Source organism: Protopterus annectens, chromosome 1.part0 (genome assembly GCF_019279795.1).
Source record: "Protopterus annectens isolate FY-2018-M chromosome 1.part0, PAN1.0, whole genome shotgun sequence".
NCBI classification, from domain to species: Eukaryota; Metazoa; Chordata; order Ceratodontiformes; family Protopteridae; genus Protopterus; species Protopterus annectens.
In genome coordinates, this window is record NC_056725.1 from 1,754,643,163 (window position 1) to 1,754,663,667 (window position 20,505).

The 20,505-nt window shown below is 40.2% G+C and overlaps 1 protein-coding gene across 1 annotated transcript in view; it reads right to left on the minus strand.

The window, feature by feature from the left end:
- ORC3 (origin recognition complex subunit 3) overlaps positions 1-20,505 on the minus strand; it is a 1,128,136-nt gene that overhangs the window by 960,439 nt on the left and 147,192 nt on the right. The window contains exon 3 of the mRNA XM_044069085.1: positions 10,212-10,309. Within this exon, the coding sequence (XP_043925020.1) occupies positions 10,212-10,309 (98 nt within the window). The remainder of the gene's footprint in view (positions 1-10,211; positions 10,310-20,505) is intronic.

Consider the following 20,505-nt stretch of genomic DNA (forward strand, 5'->3'; position numbering starts at 1 on the left):
GCCATGCACATTGTGATCCCTTCTACAGCAGATAACATCAATCAGAAAAAAGAGGGGAGCCTTTAGTTTTATTCAAACCCAAGCTGATATGGATTGCTGCCGTAAACATGCTGCATTTTTTTTTGTCATTAGACACCAATTTCATGCCATTTCCTAGTCATGGAATCTACTATGTTTTACTTATAACATTATTTCTGTTAGTGTCTTGTTGCGTCTTCCTTTGGGCCTATTGCTCCAAGGAGTATATGCTGCTGTAGTCATGCTTTTAATGCAGATATCCCTTGCCATATCTGTAGTTACATCATTATTGAAGTCTCCACCACTATCACTGAACATCTTTTAGAGGTTGTTTGTTTACCCTACAAAGAATACACTTCAGTTTCTGTGCGAGTATAATGCTTCTGAACAATCAAATGTGTAAAGTGAACAATATGAAGGTACCAAGAGCTAGGTTCAAGTTCATGTAAGATCACAATCAACTCTCCATTGTACTCAAAGATCAGAAGTATAATCAACAAAGGGCATAGGTTTAGGACTGGTATTCTTCAGGTATTACTAAATCTATCCAAGGTTCTTAATACAGTCATTCTCCAATGCAAGAATGACAAAAAGCATATTCATTTTTCTTTCCTCATGCTCTTTAACCAGGCTTTTTTCCCATTGCAGTGCCTGCACTTCTTAAACCTGAACAAGAAGAAAGAGAAAATGGAGAAAGAAAGGAAAAAAGAACAGAAGCACCTATTTACAATCTCCATTGCACTTAAAAATAACTGGGAAAATGTTACTTTATAGCATGCAAAGAAAACCATACATCACAAAAATTGTAATATTAAGAAAAACGTTTTCTTTGCTTACAGTTAACATTCACCTCTCTGTTTTCCTCCTCACAGCATTTTCCCAAATATTAATGACATGAGGTAGGGCATATAATTTAGAGACCCCACAAGCCCAACAAATTCTGAAAAAGTCCAACATTTCCAGATTTTCTTGTTCTTTCATATTTCACAAATATAATTATTGCACTATAATCCCACATTAAGTTATTGGTTTTATTACGCTTCAGCTCCATCTCCCAAATCCTGTGTTTGCTTCATTTCCAATGTACTCTCAATTCTTCTAGTCATCTCTCATGCTCCCTTCCTTCTCTCCAACATTTTCCACTGAAACAGTGGCAACAGTTTCACAGGTACTGTCTCTCTGTGTTCTTTATTACCAGAAGAACAAGCTGAATCTCCTGTTGTTTCATAGCTCTTTTCATAGCTTACTTTTTGTTGGACAAACTTTTGTATTTCCTCCTTAGCACGTACTTCATCAAAAAATGATTTTGTACCTCCAGGCAAGAATACCTTGAATACAGCTGGGTATAGCAGTTTGAATCTCACATCTGGGTCTCAACATTCCCTGAATAGTGGAATGAATTTACTCCTCTTCTGCCTGGTATACAATGGAGTAATTATTCTCCACAAATACTCTGCTATCTCCCACTTTTAGTATTTTGTCCATCTGTCACAGTTTTGTCAGAATTAACTCCTCCTGGTGGTAGGAGTGCATTGTTACTATTAAAGGTCTAGGTTGGTTTCTCATAGCCAGGTTTGGAGCATAAACACGATGTGCCCTTTCAACTAACAACTGCTGTGGAATACCAGTCCAGTTGCTTATTTGTGCTTTCAAAAAATTAATGCAGTCTGTTCCTTCCAGCTTCTCTGGCATAGGTAAAAATCTCAGGTTTTCCCCTACATGCTCTGTAGTCTAATTCTATTATTTTTTGAAACATCTCTTCCTGAGCAGTTTCATATTCAGCCAACCTTTCCTTCATTTCAATCACTGATTTTTGTAGCTTTATCACATCATCTGAATAGCTGTTTAAAGCTTCTTCTATTTTTCTAGTCTTTTGTTGTTTATGTTGATGCACTCCGGCAGTGTTTTTTATTTTAACCAGGTTTCTTTTATTTTAATCAGGTCTATGTGCACTTGGCATATCTTCCTGTAGGTTACTGGAAGTCATATCTGAAGGTTGCATTGCTTTTTGTTGAACAGCTGCAGAAAATTTCCCCAGTCATTTTTCTTCCTCGCTTTTTGTAGCCGATTTTTTTTTCCAGGTGCTCTGTATTTCTTTTTTCCTGGCATCCAGGCAGTACATTTACTAGCCAGTTACTGAAACGTACCCATAAACACAAAAGTCGACTGGCCTTCTCTGTTGAGTTTCTGTTTCACACTGGGAGAGCTACAGTCAAGGTGTTACTTAATGTACAGCAATCTTGAAAGTCCCAAAAGACAAACACTTTTGGTCTAAATCCCCACTAATGGAGTGTCACTGCATTGGCATCCACTAAAAATAGAGTTGTCTGTGTACTCCACTTCTATTCATTCTCCTGATAAACAGTCAAGAATGATGGCTAGATTTGGGAACAAAGTGTACACTTTAGGCACATTTGGATTCCATGCATTCAATCACAAAAGCAACTACAAGCCACAATAATGACTATATTTACTATTATGAACTTCTACATTAGCCTAATGCAAAACACAGAGGAAGGAGCAACCAGGGAGTAACAATCACACACCATGCATGACTTGAAATTATATGACTTTGTGGATAAATTTAAAGTGTCAATTATGAATGCCCCCTTTGATGGGTCAGTCTTGTTTGGACCCATCTGTAAAGAAGATGCAAAAAAATAAGCAAGACAGCAAGACCTTTTCTGCTGGAGTCAAGTTCGAGGTCACTCAAGGCTTGTACAATAGGAATCAAAAAGGACCTAATTTCATCTTATTTTTGCAGGTCTAAATGTTAGTTTGACTCATCTTCTGACAAGAGCAGCCACAGAAGAGATGGTCCTTAAAACACACAGGCCTAGACGTTTAGGAGGTCCACAGAATTTGGGATATAACAAGTCTTTTTCCAACAGGACAGCTCCAAACCTATGAAGGTCTGCCAGACTGCTCCACTCTGAAGGCAGTTGGGGACAAATCTCACTCTACCTAGACTTGTGGTTTTTGGTCACACAGGACAACTGAATAAGAGGGATAATATCCAGAGGTCACTGCATTCCTTTTTGGAACTCCACCCTCAAGCAAATCATCAGTTGCTCCAACCAACCAGGTTAAGGCAGCTTTAAAAAGAGGTACTCTCTCCTCAAAAAAAAAAAAAAAAGCCATCCAACAAGAGGTTCCCCATATCAAACAGGGTCAGAATTTTATTACAAATTCTTCAAACCTCAAGCTCATTTTGGACCTCAGCTTCCTCAGCAGTTATGTGAAAAAGATCTACTTCAGAATGATCAATGCGCAATCAATTCTACCTGGCCCATCTTCAACTTCAGGGACACACAATTTTCCTCTACTGGGATGACTGGCTCCTGACTGCCCTCTCAATGGGGTCACTGAAGAAAGTCAAGAGACTTCCTTCTTCAGCTATGGAACTCCCTAGGCATTTCCATCAATTTACAGAAATTCAGCATGGATTCCTCATAGCATCCAACTTTCATGGGATGTCAAATGGACACCACTCTCTCTGTAGTCTTGCTTCCTCAGGAGAAGATTCAAACCCTATGCTCTATTGTAGAGGTTTTTCTTCAAACCATATCAGCCTTTAGCACATCTAGTGCTCAGAGTATTGGGTCTGATGGAATCTTCAATACATATAGTCCAATTTGCCCACTATCACATTAAAATGTTACAGTGGCTCGTACAATCTGATCCAAGTGTTATCATCCACTCTCCAACACCTTAATTCTCTCTCAGTCTTGCAGGAAGCACCTTCAGTGGTGGCTTCTACATGACGGAAAACCTCTTCAAACTCCTCCAACATCAACAACGGTGACCATGGATGTCTATTTCCTTGGGTGAATGGGCCATTACAAAGGAAGGATAGTCCAAGGTCTTTAGACAGACAATAAAGGCCAACCTTCACATAAATGCCCTAGAGTTGAAAACCATCCTCCTTGTGTTGCAGGAACTTCAGGACTGCATTTCTTGGGCTGTGATCTCCACTTAGACAAGACAATTGTCTTGTCCATCAGCAAATGAGGAGTAATCTTCCTGTGTCAGGAAGCCATCAGACTGGGACAATAGGGGATGACCTCTCAGTTTTCTCATAGCAACACACATTCCCTGGATACTCAGTGGACTGATAGACAGGCCCAGCAAAGATCTTCTATTGCATTATGAGTGGTTGCTCAGTCTGCTAACTGCCAAAAGAATATTCAGCCACTGGGACACTCCCTGCTATGATGTTTTTGCTACAGAGAACAAATGCAGCAGTTTCTTTCCCATGATTTCTATTCCTTGGCAACCCCCCCCCCCCAGACATTCTGCCTAAGCAATAGCCACCTTGGTTTCTTTATGCATAGTCACCCCTTCCTCTAATGCCCAAATTCTTCCAAGCCGGCAATGCATATTGACTTAGACAGATTTGGCTTCCTCTACTGAAGCCACATTTGAGACAACCCCCCCCCCCCCACACACCTTCGAGTCCTGGAGTTCAAACCCAAACATTTCCAATCTGAAACTAACTGCCTGATTTCTCCAGTCATAATTATGGCGATGGGATAATTCTCTTTCCCAAGAAGTGGTCAATACTGTAACAGCCTCTCATAACCTTTTTCTTGTACAATCAATCATAAACTTACTTGGGTTGGTACTTAAAATATTGACCCATTTTCAACCTCTGTTCCTGATGTTGTACAACTTCTCCCCACTCTTTCACCCTGGATCTATCTTTTTCTACCATCAAGGTTCAGTTAGCAGAGATTTCCTCTTTTCATATTGGGTTGCAAAATTACTCCTTAGCTTCCTATAAACTAAGGAAGACCTCTCTCAAAGCCAGCCTTTTCATTGCATCCATCTGTTAAAGACCTTGTACTTCCATGCACATGAATTTTGGAAGTTATAAAACAGCCTCCCTTTAAACAGCAGGTTCTACAGAACTCAATGTCTTGTCTTGGAAAACCATTTTTCTAGCAGTAATCATCTCAGATAGAAGGATTTCAAAACGTCATGCTCTTTCTTCAGTTCCCCCTTATCTTATCTTCCAGAAAGACAATGCAACTTTGAAACCACTTTAGGAATGAAAGCGATATTAGTTTTTAGAGTCTAATATCTCTAATTCCATTAGTTTACCAGGCTTCTTCTCCAAAAAAAAAACAAAATAAAGAAGACAACTTCTTACATACCATAAGTGTTCACAGACAGCTATGCTTTTATCTTTACAGAACTGCTTCCATCAGAAAAGGTGAGCAACTGTTCATTCCCTTTGTCCAGAATAAATTGGGTAAAAAAAAAGGTATCCAAAATCTCTATCTCTGGATAGTTTTCCAATTGTATCAACTTTGCATATCAACCTCACAACAAAACCATTATAACACAAACCTAAAGATCACTCTAATTGAGCCATGTCTACTTCCACTGCCTTCTTTAGCGTGCACTCCTTAAGTGATATATGTGAGGTAGACATTTGGTCTTCTATGCATAACCTTCATCAAGCACTACAAACTGAATTGGACTTCTAGAGCTAGAGCATCCTTTGGCACTTCCATTCTAAAAGATCTCCTGTCATGATACACGCAGAAAGTTCTGTAGCTTGGGATCAAGACCCACATGTTCAATCAGATGGACTGAATGAATAGGATACGAAAGTTATGTACTTTCCATAATGCTACATCCTTTCATTCCAGTCCATCTAAGGCAGTACAGATTGACTGATGCCTAAAGGTACAGGAACTAACTAGATCTCAGCTAACTAGGGGAACCAAGGCATTATGTGAAGGAAGAATTCTTTAAGGGGCTTAAGGCTGGAGCACCGTTTCTGCTAGATTAGATCGGAGCAGTGGCTCGAGGACCCACATGTCGTACTGGATGAACTAGAATGAAAGGATCTATCTTTATTGTAAGTATAGAACTTTCATTTTTAGATAATCACTAGGAATATTAGTCTGTAAGACTGTCTCTGCTTTTTTGTCTACAATTTTGGAGTCCAATTACTTTTTTAATAGCTTTGGTGGACTTTTTTCTCTTGTTTCAGTTTTCTTTTTCTAATGGATTTGGTTCTGTATTAAAGCAAAATAGATGTTAAACGCCCATCAGTGGTGTTAACTGCCAGACTAAATTTCTGTTGTTCTCCTATTACTTTTTTTTTTTTTTTTTTTTACATAATTCACCAGTTTGGGGTTTCACTGTTCTGACATGAACCTTAGGATAACATTTTTATGTCTGAATAAAATTTGCAACAACTTCTGCAAAAGATGCAACAAAACAGAAAAAAATACATAAAATAAAATGACATTACAAAAATATGCATGGACTAATTTCACATATAGGCATTTGTGTCATGTTTAAAATATTTCATCCCACTTGGTCACATACATTTACATAAGTTCTACCTAGTTCTGAATATTAAAATCATATTAAGAATAATAAGTATGATGTAACATGAGGTATCAACTTTGCAGAAAGTTGACGTCTGAAAATTTGCCAGTGATTTCAGCTAACTAGTAATATCAATTAGGCTGGTTAAAAAGAGAACTTTAACTGTATATACTTTTTGTTTGCAATCGCAAGACACAAATTCTGGGGCTTGGTAGTTTCTTATTTCCTGTTCAGTAGAGTTTCAAAGAATAATTCATACGGAAAAAAAAATTCAAAAACTTCACATTTAGCTTTTCTTCTTCCTTGCAAAGAAACTGAAGTTTCTAGTGTCCAAACATAAAATACACAAGGAAGTGATATACGCTTCAGCAGCATAGAAAACATTAACCACTCCTGATAATCAATGTAGCCTTTAGCAAGCAGTCTCCTCTTTAAAATGGCCAGCTCCATGATCCACAAAGATTAAACCCTGACTGTGGTGCTAGCAACCAGGGTACGAGCTGCAGTTCCAAGTACCAGTTGTAGAGGATAAAATAAATGGTTGGAGGTTGGCTCATCTACAGGAGGATGGCAAAATTAAGCCCACAGCAAGGAGTTTCATCAGGCAGTGGCCAGATATGCAGCCCTGTCCTAGAGGGCTAGGAAGCAGAAACTGGCCAAGCAGACTGAGCATTTCAATTTAGGAGGAACACAAAATGTAGCAGCACATTACTGTTGAGTCCTATTACAAAAGCTGTGTGGTACCTGCTGCCTACCCCGGGTTGAGGGGACTAGACATAGAAAAAATATCCAAACCATAATCGATGATGGTCTGCCAAAGTGCAACAGTGGCAAACAGGAACAAATGAGTCAATATGGCATCAGGGCGCAATAACCTACCTAAAAATATCTTCCTTTAAGTACCTCAAAGAAACCAAGTCCTTTAGAAGATTAAAAATCACAGTCCTTTGTGCTTTTTTCAGCATAATTACGCACAAGTGCCTGTCCTCCACTTCATTTTCTAGTAGCTCTACCCTCTGCTTTTCTCATCAGCTTTCTTCCAGAATATTCAAAGCAGCAATACTGACCTTGCTTTCTAAATTTCCAACACAAAAAAAAAAAAAACAAAGTTTCTAGCTTTAATATATAATGCTCTTAGTTCTGCACAAGCAATTCACAAACTCAAAAATGGTTTTCTATGCAGACTCAAGCCCTTTTGCACAGGTGCTTTTAATTTCTTCCTGGTGATCCCAGTGGCATTAGTAATAAAAAAAAGTAATTAAATGATTTAGCTGTCTGATTTTGTTAAACAGACAGAAACTGTATATTATTCTTTTGTTGGTTAATGTAAATTTCATCTGAAGAGCCTAAAGCAACCAGTGCAAAATTCAATGCAATGAGACTGTGACCAATGCCCTGCAACTACTGCCACAGTCAGAAAAAACAGCTACTGTCAACCAGATATGAAAAGAGGAATAAGGGTGTCCTTGCTTTTTTCACCTTATTCATGGAACAATCACTGCTACTATGGGACGGGTAAGAAGGGGGATAATATTTTTAGTCTTCTGTAGTGTTCCCATGAACATGAAGTGTCTAAAAGATTCAAAGATAAAACAAAAATAGGACTCTTGATTGAAAAGCAAAAACAAAACAGAGGTAAGGCTCCAGGCTTCTTCAAATCGTTTTATTACTGCAGAACACAAGCGCTTTCACCATTAGGCTTCTTCAGGTGTATTAACTAACACATTTGCACCTGCATTTATACCAAAGGTCACATGACCATATTAGAGTCTTAAAGACACATAAAATCACATAAAATACATTTAAAAACAATACTCAAAAATAAACATTTAACTATAACACATAACTATAGAAGCATATTATCTTCGTAATGGGCTGTTTTTTAAAATAGGTCTTAATGGTATATGGTCATTTAGACCATGTCCATCATTCGCTCTTAACCTCACTATCCACTTTGTTTCTAGATTTTCAATTTGTACCTTGATATCACCGCCCCTTAAATTTTCAAAGCTTCTACCTATTACCCTAAAGATAAACCTATGATGTGTGTTGGTTTCTTTTTTATGCCTAGCTAAGGCATTAAACATACTTCCTTTCTTTATATGATATATGTGTTCCCTTCTATCTCTAAATAGTCTATCAGTTTTACCTACATAAAATTTTCTGCATGTTTGGCAAGTAGTCAGATAGACCACATGAGTAGAATCACATTTAGTATTTATACTAAAAGTATACATCATACCTGTATCTGGATGTAGAAATTGTGTGCTTGTATCTATAAAACTACAAAAATAGCATTTATTACATGGTCTAGTCTCCAAATTATCACTGTGCGCAACCTGATCTCTAGGATTACAAAGTTGTCTTTTTAATGATTCCTGGTTCTTAAAAGTGAATTGTGGATATAACCCTATTAATTTACTTACTTGTTTATCAGAAGTCAAAATATTCCAATTTTTATTGATAACATCTGTATAATATTTTATATTCCTAGAATAACTAAAACATAACTTTAAAGGTTGTGAAATTTCTGGCTTTGCTTTCACCCTACTACCTTCTATTGGTTTAGAAAAACACGGTCTAGATTTACTGTCTTAAGTTTCTTACTGTTTGCAGACTTAGATCAATCAACTTCTGATCATAACCTCTTTCCATTAATTCACTTTGCATTTTACTAAGTTGTAACAAAGTCATCTTCTTTTGCATTTAATCTAGAAGCCCTGTATGCTTGATTTTGTGCTACATTTCTAAAAATGAACTGGTACAAATGCAGGTGCAAATGTGTTAGTTAATACACCTGAAGAAGCCTAATGGTGAAAGCGCTCGTGTTCTGCAGTAATAAAATGATTTAAAGAAGCCTGAAGCCTTACCTCTGTTTTGTTTTTGCTTTTCAATCAAGGATATATTTTCTATTGAGGTACCTGGCAGCTGTAGGGATTGTTTTGTGTTTTACTTACAAAAATAGAACTCTGCTTGAAAGAAAGGTGAAGATGCAAGTTGCAGTTGTCTTACTTAAAATTTATGAGTTTTCAGTCCCTATCTACTTGTAAAGGCGGGAAATTTCAAGATACAACATGACTATCTAGATGCAAACCTAACATGCTGAAAATATGTCACTGATTTACCTCTGTTAGTAGGACATTATTTGACAGTAAGAGCAGAAAAAGGTGAATGATGTCACCATAATATAGTCACAAAACGGGGCAGGTGAATCAGAGGTTTTTGCACTAGAAATATAAAGGAGAGTTAGCATAAAAGGATTAAATAAAGCAATGAGCTACTAACAAGCTGCATTCTGTGGTACATGGCTTGATTCCCTTCACCTTCATTTATCTATAACGTGATCTTGAGCAAGTCACTTAACCATGCAGTGCTTTGGCGCAGTTAATATATTGAGCTAGTCTTTTCAATGATCCCCTAGCCTCAATGCCTTATAACTACCTATGAACCTGTAAGAAAAAAAAAAGACTTTCAAAGGTTACAAAATCCTGTGATGTTCATTTCCTGGAAAAAAACACTAGAACAGAGTTGCCCATTTCATACAGTAAGGATGAAGGGACTTTTTGCTCTCACTTGGAGAATAAGGGTGGAGGGCAATACGATGGTTAAGCTTTAAGACCTGGAGAGGAATACCAGTTCGGAGAACATAAAAGCTGAGGGGTGATATTTTGGGGAGGGGCACTGGGGGGTGCCAAACAGGCCAGCTATGGCTGTGGAAAACAGGTTTGGGTTCTATGGAACTAGAGGAGTTATAATAAGCAAAATTAAGAAGGTGAGATGATGTGGTGGCTTGGCTTTTCTGAACTGCAGAAATCTATGGTAGCTAAAACTGACAATGATCTTACCTCTGCTTCCGATTTCATTTGTTGCCACAAGGTCTGATAGGTTTCAAACCGGACTTTGCTATCTTTGGAGTCTTTCACATGTTCCCCGAAATAATCAGCTGCAAACAGATAATTTAAAGTTAGTTTTACAAAACACCCAAGTGCTTACATTTTCATTCATGTAATGAGTTTTATATGTTAAATTTTAAGGTGTCACTAACACATCCATGCCTAGAGTACAAAGTAATGCAATGCATGTTCAGCAGGGAGGGTGCTGGGTTTGCAGCTAGCATTCTGTAACACATTTGCAGTACTGCAGGGCACTTTTCTAAGATACTGTGATTAAACCTGCTAAAACTCCACTACATCATTGCCACATTCAATAATTTGATTCATTGTGCAAATGCATTAAGACATACTTACTTATATAAGTTTCAGAAAATCACTGTTTTAGGACTGTAATTTGACTGCTTTTATCAATTTATTTCATTAACTGAAAATTATTCTGCCAGCAACAGTGGGCATAATGGTTAAGGTGTTTACAAACCCAATATACAGGGTTTGATTCTCACCTTTAGGGAAAAATTACTAGGCAAAAGGCAGCTTACCTATGAACCAAACAAAGGTGAATCAGCTACCTGGACTGCAGCAAACACCCCATTAGCAAAAGACTTTTAAATATAGTTTGGCAACAGCATGCCATCTCATTCCTATACAAAAATACCACCACTTTACATTCAGTAACATATACACTTTAGCACCCATAAAAATGTTACCTTACCAATACCAAGAATTCCATACACTATGCAGGTTACACCACTTGTAACACTGAACATAACAAATGAGAACTCTGTTCCATACCTCTGTTCAGACTGTTGCAGAATGTCCAGATTTTTTGGTCTTTTCCTCACTAAAATTGTGGTTTTCTGGCAAATCAGTGAGGACTGGAGTCACTAAATAATGACAGATGGTTGAGTTTCAGACTTCATATTCTTCAAAAAAATGCCTGGTTATGCAAACCATTTTATTCTAGCAATTCAGTACAAACAAATATGTCAAATTTGACAATGTGGATATGAAACCTTTTAAACATAAAAGACCAAGGTCTAGCCTCAAAAAATCTAAAACACCCTATAGTGGGACATCTGGTGATGATTCTTCCTCAGTCACAGACTTGGAAATACAACATACCACAGAATCCCCAGTGTCCAAGCACAGGAATTTCCATAACCCTTTAAGGGTAGGACACGGAGGGGAGGGAGAAAACATGGTACACGCAGACAACATACAAACTCTACTCAGACTTGTGACACAGAAATAAATGGAACTACTAATGTGTTAAACATCTCACCTCAGTCTTTGTCGCAGGTTCAACTTCAACTGTTAAATAAAGGGTTAAATTTTGTACCGGTTTATTTATTTTTTGTTTTTTTGTTTCTGAGGACTCTTGCACAGGATGTTATCTCCTTTTATTGTTTATTAAACTTGAGACTGCACTTTGATTTATCTTCTGGTTCTAGAGAGCATGAAGTATTTAAATATAATAAATCCACCTTCATGCCTCCCATGCATCATAATGTCCACATGTTTTTAACATGTGTCCTCAAAAGATCTAAATTTTCATTTCAAGGAATCTGAGATTATGTCTAATAACCTCTCAAAGATTGAACAACAGGCAATTCAGGACCTTGAACATAACAAAAATTTGATTATTTTGCCAGCTGATAGAGGAGGGGTTGTGGTAGTCGTGGATCTGGCCAAATATCAAGCTGAAGCCAAAAAGCAACTTAAGGATGGGCATTGTTATATTTATTTATTTATTTTACATTTGTTAACCAGGGGTGTCTGACTGAGCCGAAAAGGCCCTTTTTCAGCAGAGGCTTGGGGAGAAAAGCTCCACAAAGAAAAATTACAGACACATTTAGTTATTTAGATATGATCAGTATACACACAAATTACAGGAAACATGTTTTGCGGCACATAAACAGTTACAGTGTAGAGAACAAACAAAAAAATATTAATTTTAAAAATAAAGGTAATGAATAGATTTGTGGTGTACAGCTGAAATTTGGAACATAGGTAGAATACATACATAGTACACAGGTACAGTACATACATTGTAGATTAGCCAGTGTTTGTGAGTAAGATTGAAAACTATTATCAAGTGATTTTGTATGTATGTGTTATCCGCTTTCACTAGCCTGGGGAGCAATCATGGCACTGCCAACTTTCCTTGATATGTTGCCTGATGAGGTCTTTAAAGGAGGCTTTGGATAATGTGTTTTGAATGCTTGTAGGGACAGAGTTCCATTTTTCAGCCACTGAACTGCTATATAGTGCATCTCCAAAGTTATTGTAGCTGTTGGTGACTTCTAGTAGGAGTTTGCTTGATGATCTAAGAGGCCTTTTGGCTGAGTGATGTTGTACTAGGTTTTTGAGGGCAGGACACTTATTGGGGAGGTAATGGATAGAATGACAGAGGCATAGCTGATTGTTGGTTAGAAGGTTGGGCAGTTCAAGCTAGTGGAGCTGTCTCAAAAGCAGTACAGTGATGAGTTCTATATGAGCAATTTGCAGCAAAGCGGGCAATTCTGTTATAGCAGGCTTCCATTTTGCTTAGTTTGGTTTTGTTGAGATTAGTCAGAATGGGAGATGCATAGAGTAGGGTTGATAGAAGTTGGGAGCGAGCGATGGCTGATCTTGTGTTGTTTGTAAGAAATGGTTTGATACGATAGAGCGACCCCAGTTTGGCATGTACTTTTTTAATAGTTGAGATGACTATCAAATTTTAGGTGGGAGTCTATGGTTATTCCCAATAGCTTAGCCTGTGCCACTGGAGCAATTGGAGTAGCATTAGTGGAGTAGATAGTGAATTGACTGTCAGTGTTTTTGTTATAACTGGTTATAATCATAAGCTGAGTTTTCTTTGGATTGAGGATAAATTGGGCTTTGGTAAGGTAGTTTTCAACGTCAGAGAATGCTAGCTGAGTTGTTTGCAGGAGGGTGGGAATATTTTGTGCAGCACAGATTAAGGCATTGTCATCTGCATAATGAATTATAGATGCATGTTGTGTGGAGGTAATTTGTGAAGACTGTGAATAGTAGTGGCCCTAAGATAGACCCTGTGGGACTCCTATAGTTATGGGCAGCTGAGGAGAGAGAGAATTTTCCCATTTCACAGCTTGGTACCTGTCAGTTAAGTAGCTTTGGAACCAAGTAAGAGTGGAATTTGATAGATGATATTGGTTTAGTTTGTTTAGCAGGATTTGGTGTGAGACTGTGTAAAACGCTTTGGACATATCCAAAAAAAGAGTTGACACTTGTAGATTCAGGTTTAAAAAACAAATTGATGAATTTCTTTTGTCAGCCAAAGAGGAAGGCATTATATCTGATTCAATATTGTATCATTTGACAGTGCCTGATCCTAGTAGTCAATATTTATATTTATTGCCAAAAATACATAAAGATCTATATCATCCTCCAGGCAGACATATTGTGTCGGGAAAGGGCTCCATTACGGAACCTCTTTCCCTGTTTTTGACTAAATACCTGAAACTTTTACTTAAATGGGTCAGGTCCAGGATCCAAGATACCACCCAATTATTAAAGATAATCTCAGACATGCAATTGGAACCAGGATGGCTGCTATGTACTTTGGACGTAGCAGCCTTATACAACAACATTCCTCACTGGGCTGGGGTACAGGCTCTTGAACATTGGTTATACAGATCCAAACTATCCACCAGGGTTTAATACCTTTTTAATCCGTCTTGCGGAACATGTACTTACTAAAAATGTTTTTTTACTATCAAGGCAAATGTTACTGGCAGGTTCAGGGTACAGCCATGGGGGCATCTTTTGCTCCTATTTATGCTGATCTTTTTATGGCTTTTTTGGAAGAAAATCTTATTTATGATCGTAGTCATAACATACATATGGATGAAACTGACAGATGGAGACGATATTTAGACAATTGTTGGATGGTCTGGAGGGCTGACACTGAATATCTTCATGAGTTTGTGGAATACTTAAAAAGTAATAAGTGGGGACTACACTTCACAGCAAATCATGATGTCCAACAAATCACTTTCTTGGAGGTCTTGGTTACTAGAAATAATTGACAACACCTTGGATACTCAGGTTTATTGTAAATACCCACAATACAACTCTGTTGCATGCATCCAGTTTCCATCCACCAGACATTACACGCAACATACCTAAATCTCAACTTCTCCGTATGAAATGTATCTGTTCCCATCCAGATAATTATGAGTATTTTAAACATGACCCAACTAAAAGGTTTAAAGATAGGGGCTATAAAAAGTACAGTTGTGTACACTTACCATAAATGTAGATGTTCAAATCTATCTGTTCACTGTTGCAGCCATCACACTCAAGTTATCCTGCCAAGGTAGTCCTCAGTCAGCCCGAATACCAGAAGCTTAGTACTAATGCATCAGTTGCTGTTGCTTCAGGACTGACGTCAGGTCATAGGGGGGTATAAAAACAGGCAGCTAACGCCATTACATCAGTTTTTCTTGTCCCAAATGTCAGGAGCCCCCAAATAGGGAACTACGTTATGGTGGAAAAAACACCACCAGTAAAAAATAAATACCAATAGCCGTGTAAGGAGAGAGTAAGAGAGAAAGAGACAGAGAGAGAGACAAGGGGACTGGAGGGTGGGATACCAGGACTGCAACAGTGAATACACTCGAACATCTTCATTTTTGGTAAGTGCACACAACTGTACTATGTTCTTCATGTTTCATGTTGCAGTCATCACACTTGGGTTGATTCCCAAAGTTGAAGAATGGATGGAGGCAGTCAAGAAGAGTTGAGGCTAGCTAGTATGCCCTGCAGGACTGCTGTTGCAAAGCCCGCCCTGGATTTGGAAAAGATAGGCAGGTGGTAATGCATGGTGAAAGTGTGAACAGAACTCCAAGTAGCCCCTTTCAGAATGTCCCTGGTAGGGACTCCTCTGAGAAAGGCTGTAGAGGTTGAAGTTGCCCTAGTGGAATGTGTTTTGATCCCCTGAGTGGGTGGTTTCCCATGGTGTTTGAAACAGAAATGGATCAGTGTGCTATCCATTTGGAAATGGTTTGTTTTGATATGGCCTTGCCCTCTGCCCCTGGTGCAAAGCTGACTAGTAACTGGTCAGATTTCCTGAAAGGCTTAGTCTTATCACGGTAGAATCTGAGCTGTCTGTGCACGTCTAAAGAGTGCAGGATCCTTTACCTCTTATTTTGAGGATTAGGGAAAAAGATGGGCAAATGGATAGACTGGTTGAGAGCCACACTGGACACAACTTTAGGCATAAAAGTAGGGTTAGTCCTGAGGGAGACCCTGTCAGCATGAAAAATAATGAAGGGTTCGACAGCCATAAGTGCCTGTAGCACAGACACTCTTCTAGCTGAAGTGATGACCAGAAGCAAGGCTGTTTTCCAAGAGAGGAATTTTAACTCTGCTGATGCTGCAGGCTCAAAGGGGGTTAGCGTGAGCTTTTCCAACACAAAATTAACGTCCCAAGCAGGGGTGGGGGCTGCTCTTGGTGGCCTTAAGTTGTTAGCCCCTCTCAGGAACTGTTTGATGAGAGGGTGAAATAAGAGAGGTGGCTTAGTGCTGTAATGAGCAGAGATGGCAGAGGCATGGATCTTAATGGAAGAGAAGGAAAGGCCACTGTGGAGTAGGTCTGCTAGGTAATCCTGGATGAGAGGTAAGAAGGGCGGTGCTGTATCTGCTTCTTTAGAGTGAATCCAGGAACAATACCTTTTCCACTTATCAGCATAGGATTTCCTTGTACTGGCTCTTTTGCCTTCACGTATGACATCCAGTACCTGCCTGCTTAGGCTGGCCACTGGAAGAAAATTCAAGGAATAAGCCAGGCTGCAAGGTTCAGGGTCTGCAATTGCGGTTGCAAGATCTGTCCCGCCTGCTGAGTCAGGAGGGTTGGGATCTGGGGTAGGTGCCATGGTGGCACCGGTGGCAGACTGTGCAGTAGTGGGTACCAGTGTTGGCATGGCCAGTCCGGGGCAATCAGGATTGCCCTTGGTCTTTCCTGCCTTATCTTGAATAGTACTCTTGTAAGAAAAGGCGGAGAGGGAAATGCATAGAATGAGAGGTTTTCCCACTGGAAGGATAGGGCATCCACTTTACAGGCCTTGCTGTGAGGTACCCTGGTGCAGAATTTGCTGAGCTAGTGGTTGTAGCGGAAGGCAAATACGTCCACCTTCGGGGTACCCCATTTCTGGGTCAGAAGGCTGAAGGTGTTGTGGTCTAATTGCCACTCGTGTGGGTCTAGGAGATTTCTGCTTAAGTTGTCTGCCAGAGAGTTTTGTTTGCCTGGCAGAAATTGAGCTTGCAGGTGAATATGCATGGCTGAGGCAGTGTTCCACAGGGTCATGGCTAACCTGCAGAGTGGGTAAGAGTGGGTTCCCCCCTGCTTGTTGATGTACCACAAATCACTGTGGTGTTGTCAGTTTTTATTAGAAGGGGCCCTGTTGAGAGTAGGCATCTGAAAGCTGTCACAGCAGGCTGAACAGCTAGCATCTCTTTTTGGTTGATGTGCAGATGAATTTGGTTTGGGCTCCAGTGGTCCTGAATGCACCTGCCATCCAGATGTGCACCCCAGGCACAGTCTGATGCGTCTCTGGTTAGGGTCTGGGCGACGTGGAGTTGTGTAAAGGGAAGTCCCTTGTTGTGGTTGCATGCTGCTGCCCACCAAATAAACTCTGTCCTTAGAGAAGGTATTATAGGTATGACAGTTTCCAGGTCCTGAGAATGTTGGCACCAAAGAATTTTTAAGTACCACTGAAGTTTCTTCATATGCAGTCTGGCATATGGAATTAGTAGAATGCAGGAGGCCATGAACCCTAGAGCCTGCAGGATTTTCCTTGCAGATAGCTGGGTTCTGGGGCCATTTGAGCAAAGTAGCCCGTCAGATAGGCTTGTTTTTCCGGAATAAGGAATGCCATCTGGGATGCTGTGTCCAAGCTTGCTCCCAGGAATACAATTTTTTGACTAGGGACTAGTTTGGATTTCTTTTCATTGACAGTGTACCCCAGAGAGGTTAGAAGGTCTTTACAAATGTCAGGTGCTGCAACAGCTTTTCCTGACCGTCTCTCTGAATCAGGAAATCATCCAAGTAAATGTACAGTTGATTCTTTCTCTGGCAACAATAGGCAAGGGCTGGAGCCAGGCATTTTGTGAAAACTCTGGGAGCAGTGGATAAGCCAAAGGGAAGTGCAGAGAACTGATAATGCATAGATCCTGCCCTGAAATTTAGACATTTCCTGCAGGAGTCCCCGATAGGAATGTGCATATAGGCCTCCTTTAGGTCTAGGGTAGCTAACCAGGCATCTTTAGACAGCATAGGGAGAAGCTGCTGTAGGGTGAGCATTTTGAATTTTGGTACCACCAGGAAGGTGTTTAAAATGGATAGATCTAAGATTCGGTACCAGGTGCCTTCTTTTCTGGGTGCAAGGAAAAGTCTGGAATAAAACCTTTTTCCTGTAGGTTCTGCAGGAACAGGCTGAATTGCCCTTATGGAGAGCAGGGACTGAACTTGGTTTTGTGCCTTTGCCCACTGGTTTGGAGGAAGGTCTGGGAACCCTTTTGGGGTTGGCAGCATGTGGAAATAAAATTTGTACCCCTGGGATACTATGTTGAGGACCCATCATCGTTGGTGATGGAGATTCAGTTTTTTGCATGGTGGGCAAGTTTTCATTATGAATTCTTTCTGTAAAGGGGTGGCTTAGCACTCCCTGCTTTAGAAGTGGAGGTACTCCATTGCTTAGATCTCTGCATATCCTGAGACTGTAATCTGCGGGGTCTGTTTCCCCTGGGTCTAGTTTGAGATGGCCTTGAGAGGGCTGGAAAGGACCAATGTTTCGAGGGGCAATGCCTACTGAATCTTGGAGGCAGCACTTGCAAAAAATCTTTGACTGTCTGCATAGACTTAGCCTTTTCTTCCATCTTTTTTAGAACCTTTTCTGCTTTGGTGCCAAACAGATTGCCCTTGTTCAGAGGAGCGTCCAATAATTTTGATATGACAAGGTCTGCTCCTTAAGCCAGGCATGCCTTCTAAGTACATAACCTGTGACTGCTGCCCTGCAAGATGCTTCTAGGGTGTCAAACCCACACTGCAGGGTATGCTTGCTGACTTGGCTTGCAGAATCCATAAGCTCCTGTAATTCTTTATTTTCTGTACAGTCTGGAAAGGTAGATCATTTTTGCTTAATAAGTTCCATAGTATGTTTCTGGCATTTCTGCGAACTGACAGTTCAATGCTCTAATGGCGAGAGTTGCAGAAGTGTATACTTTTTTTAACCTGTCTAAAAGGTCGGGAATCCCTGTCTGAAGGGGTGAGATTATTAGCTGTAGTTGCTTTTATTCCTTTAGGTCCTTGGGAGATGACCTCTGGGTCAGCAGCAGGATTTTTGAAGAGAAATTTGTGAGAGTCAGGGACTCTATAGTACCTGTCATGGTTCCTTGGAGCAGGGGGGACTAGACTATCAGGACTTAGACTGGATGCCATAAAGACATCATCCATGACATCCAGAAAAGTAGCGATAGCCAAGGGTCTGTGCTGTGGTAAATCTAAAAATTCCCCGAGTCACTTTTTGGACTGAGGATAATCCTGGCATTCCCAGTAGAAATACTCTCTCAAAGTATGCAGGGTTTGACCAAAAGAAAAATCCTCTGGGGGGGGGGAGGCAGAAGGAATGGATTCCTCTGCATTAGAATCCTCACAGGCAGATAAGGGCATGTCTTCATATTCAGAAACCTCAAAGTCGTCGGACTCTTGGTCAGATAAAGCTGCTTGGGACAAGTCTCTTTTTCTTTTAGCAGCGGAAGGCTGGCTTCCCCTAAACAGCATGATCAGGTCTTCTGCCATTTTTAAGAATCTGAGATTGTGGCAAGGAAGCAGGCGCTTGAGTTAGGGTTGTTGTTTTTTTTTTTAGGAGTAGCTCCTACTCGGCCTTAGAAACTCAGTAGTTTTAGAAAAAACTGAAGATGCAAAATGGGTTTGTGTAGAATATCGGTAATGCGAAGAACTTCTTCAGAAGCCAGTGTCCACACAGCGGCTCCGGACCCATACAAGGTAGAGACATCCACAGGTTCCGTAGTCAAAGGAGAGTCTTGCGGCATACCGGACTCCGAAAGAGTCTCGGTAGCGGCCTGCGAATCCATCGAAGAGGGCATCAGGGCCTGCAACAGCACCTCACAGAGTACCGGCAAACTGGCGACTAGCTTAACAGAAGCGTTGTCGGCAGTTTTGGACTTGTGCGGTCTGTCTCTGTCTTTATCCTTACGTTTTTTTGGAAGATCGGTAGTTGGAGGGCTTACAGAAGCCATTTCAGAATACTTAGATTGAGAAAGAAAGTATTTAGCTACAATAAGGACCCAACGACAAATAGCTTGGGTGTTGAACAAAGCACAAAACTGACAGTGAGGTACATCATGGTCTGGGCCTAAACAGGTGACATAGTAGGAATGGAAATCTCGGTGTGATATTTGCTATCCACAGGCAAGACAATTACTCTGAAGTTGGTTAGAGCAAGAAAAAAGGATCCCCAATGGGGTACTTAGCTTTAGAACACTTCAGGATAATTCAATTTTGGAAACGAAACTCAGGTAGCGGCAAACTGGCACTCGTGCGAACTGCTTCTGCTTTGGGCTCCTCAGCAATTAAGGCTGATGTAATGGCGTCGGCTGCCTGTTTTTATACCCCTGATGACCTGACGTCAGTTCTGAAGTGACAGCAACAGATGCCGAAATACTAAGCCTCTGGTATTTGGGCCGACTGAGGGCTACCCCTGGCAGGATAACCCAAGTGTGATGACTGCAACTGTGAAACACGAAGAACATCTGGCAGTATCCTGACTGCCAGGAATTGAGAGTCCACGCTAGACAAAGGATTTGCTGATGTATAAGGATAAAAAACAGACAAGGAATTCCAGCATTCATTTGGTTACTACTTATGGGCGGAATACCAATATATTATTGGATAGTATTCACAGACATTGGAATATTCTTTTAGCTGACAACAAATTATCTGAGTTTCTCAATGACAAATGTCTTTTTTTCTTTTTGAAGGGGCAGAACTTTAGGGGCTCACTTCAGTCATTATAAACATGGACAAACACTAACTCAGGACCCAATCCAACGAACCCTGGCAGGTGATTTACCTCATGGTTGTGTCCCTTATGGACACTGTATACATTGTCGCAGGTTGGTCAAATCTAAACAATTTATGAGCAGGAATACAGCTATAGTTTATGATATCAAGTTTCTAGCCAATTGTGGCACAGACTGT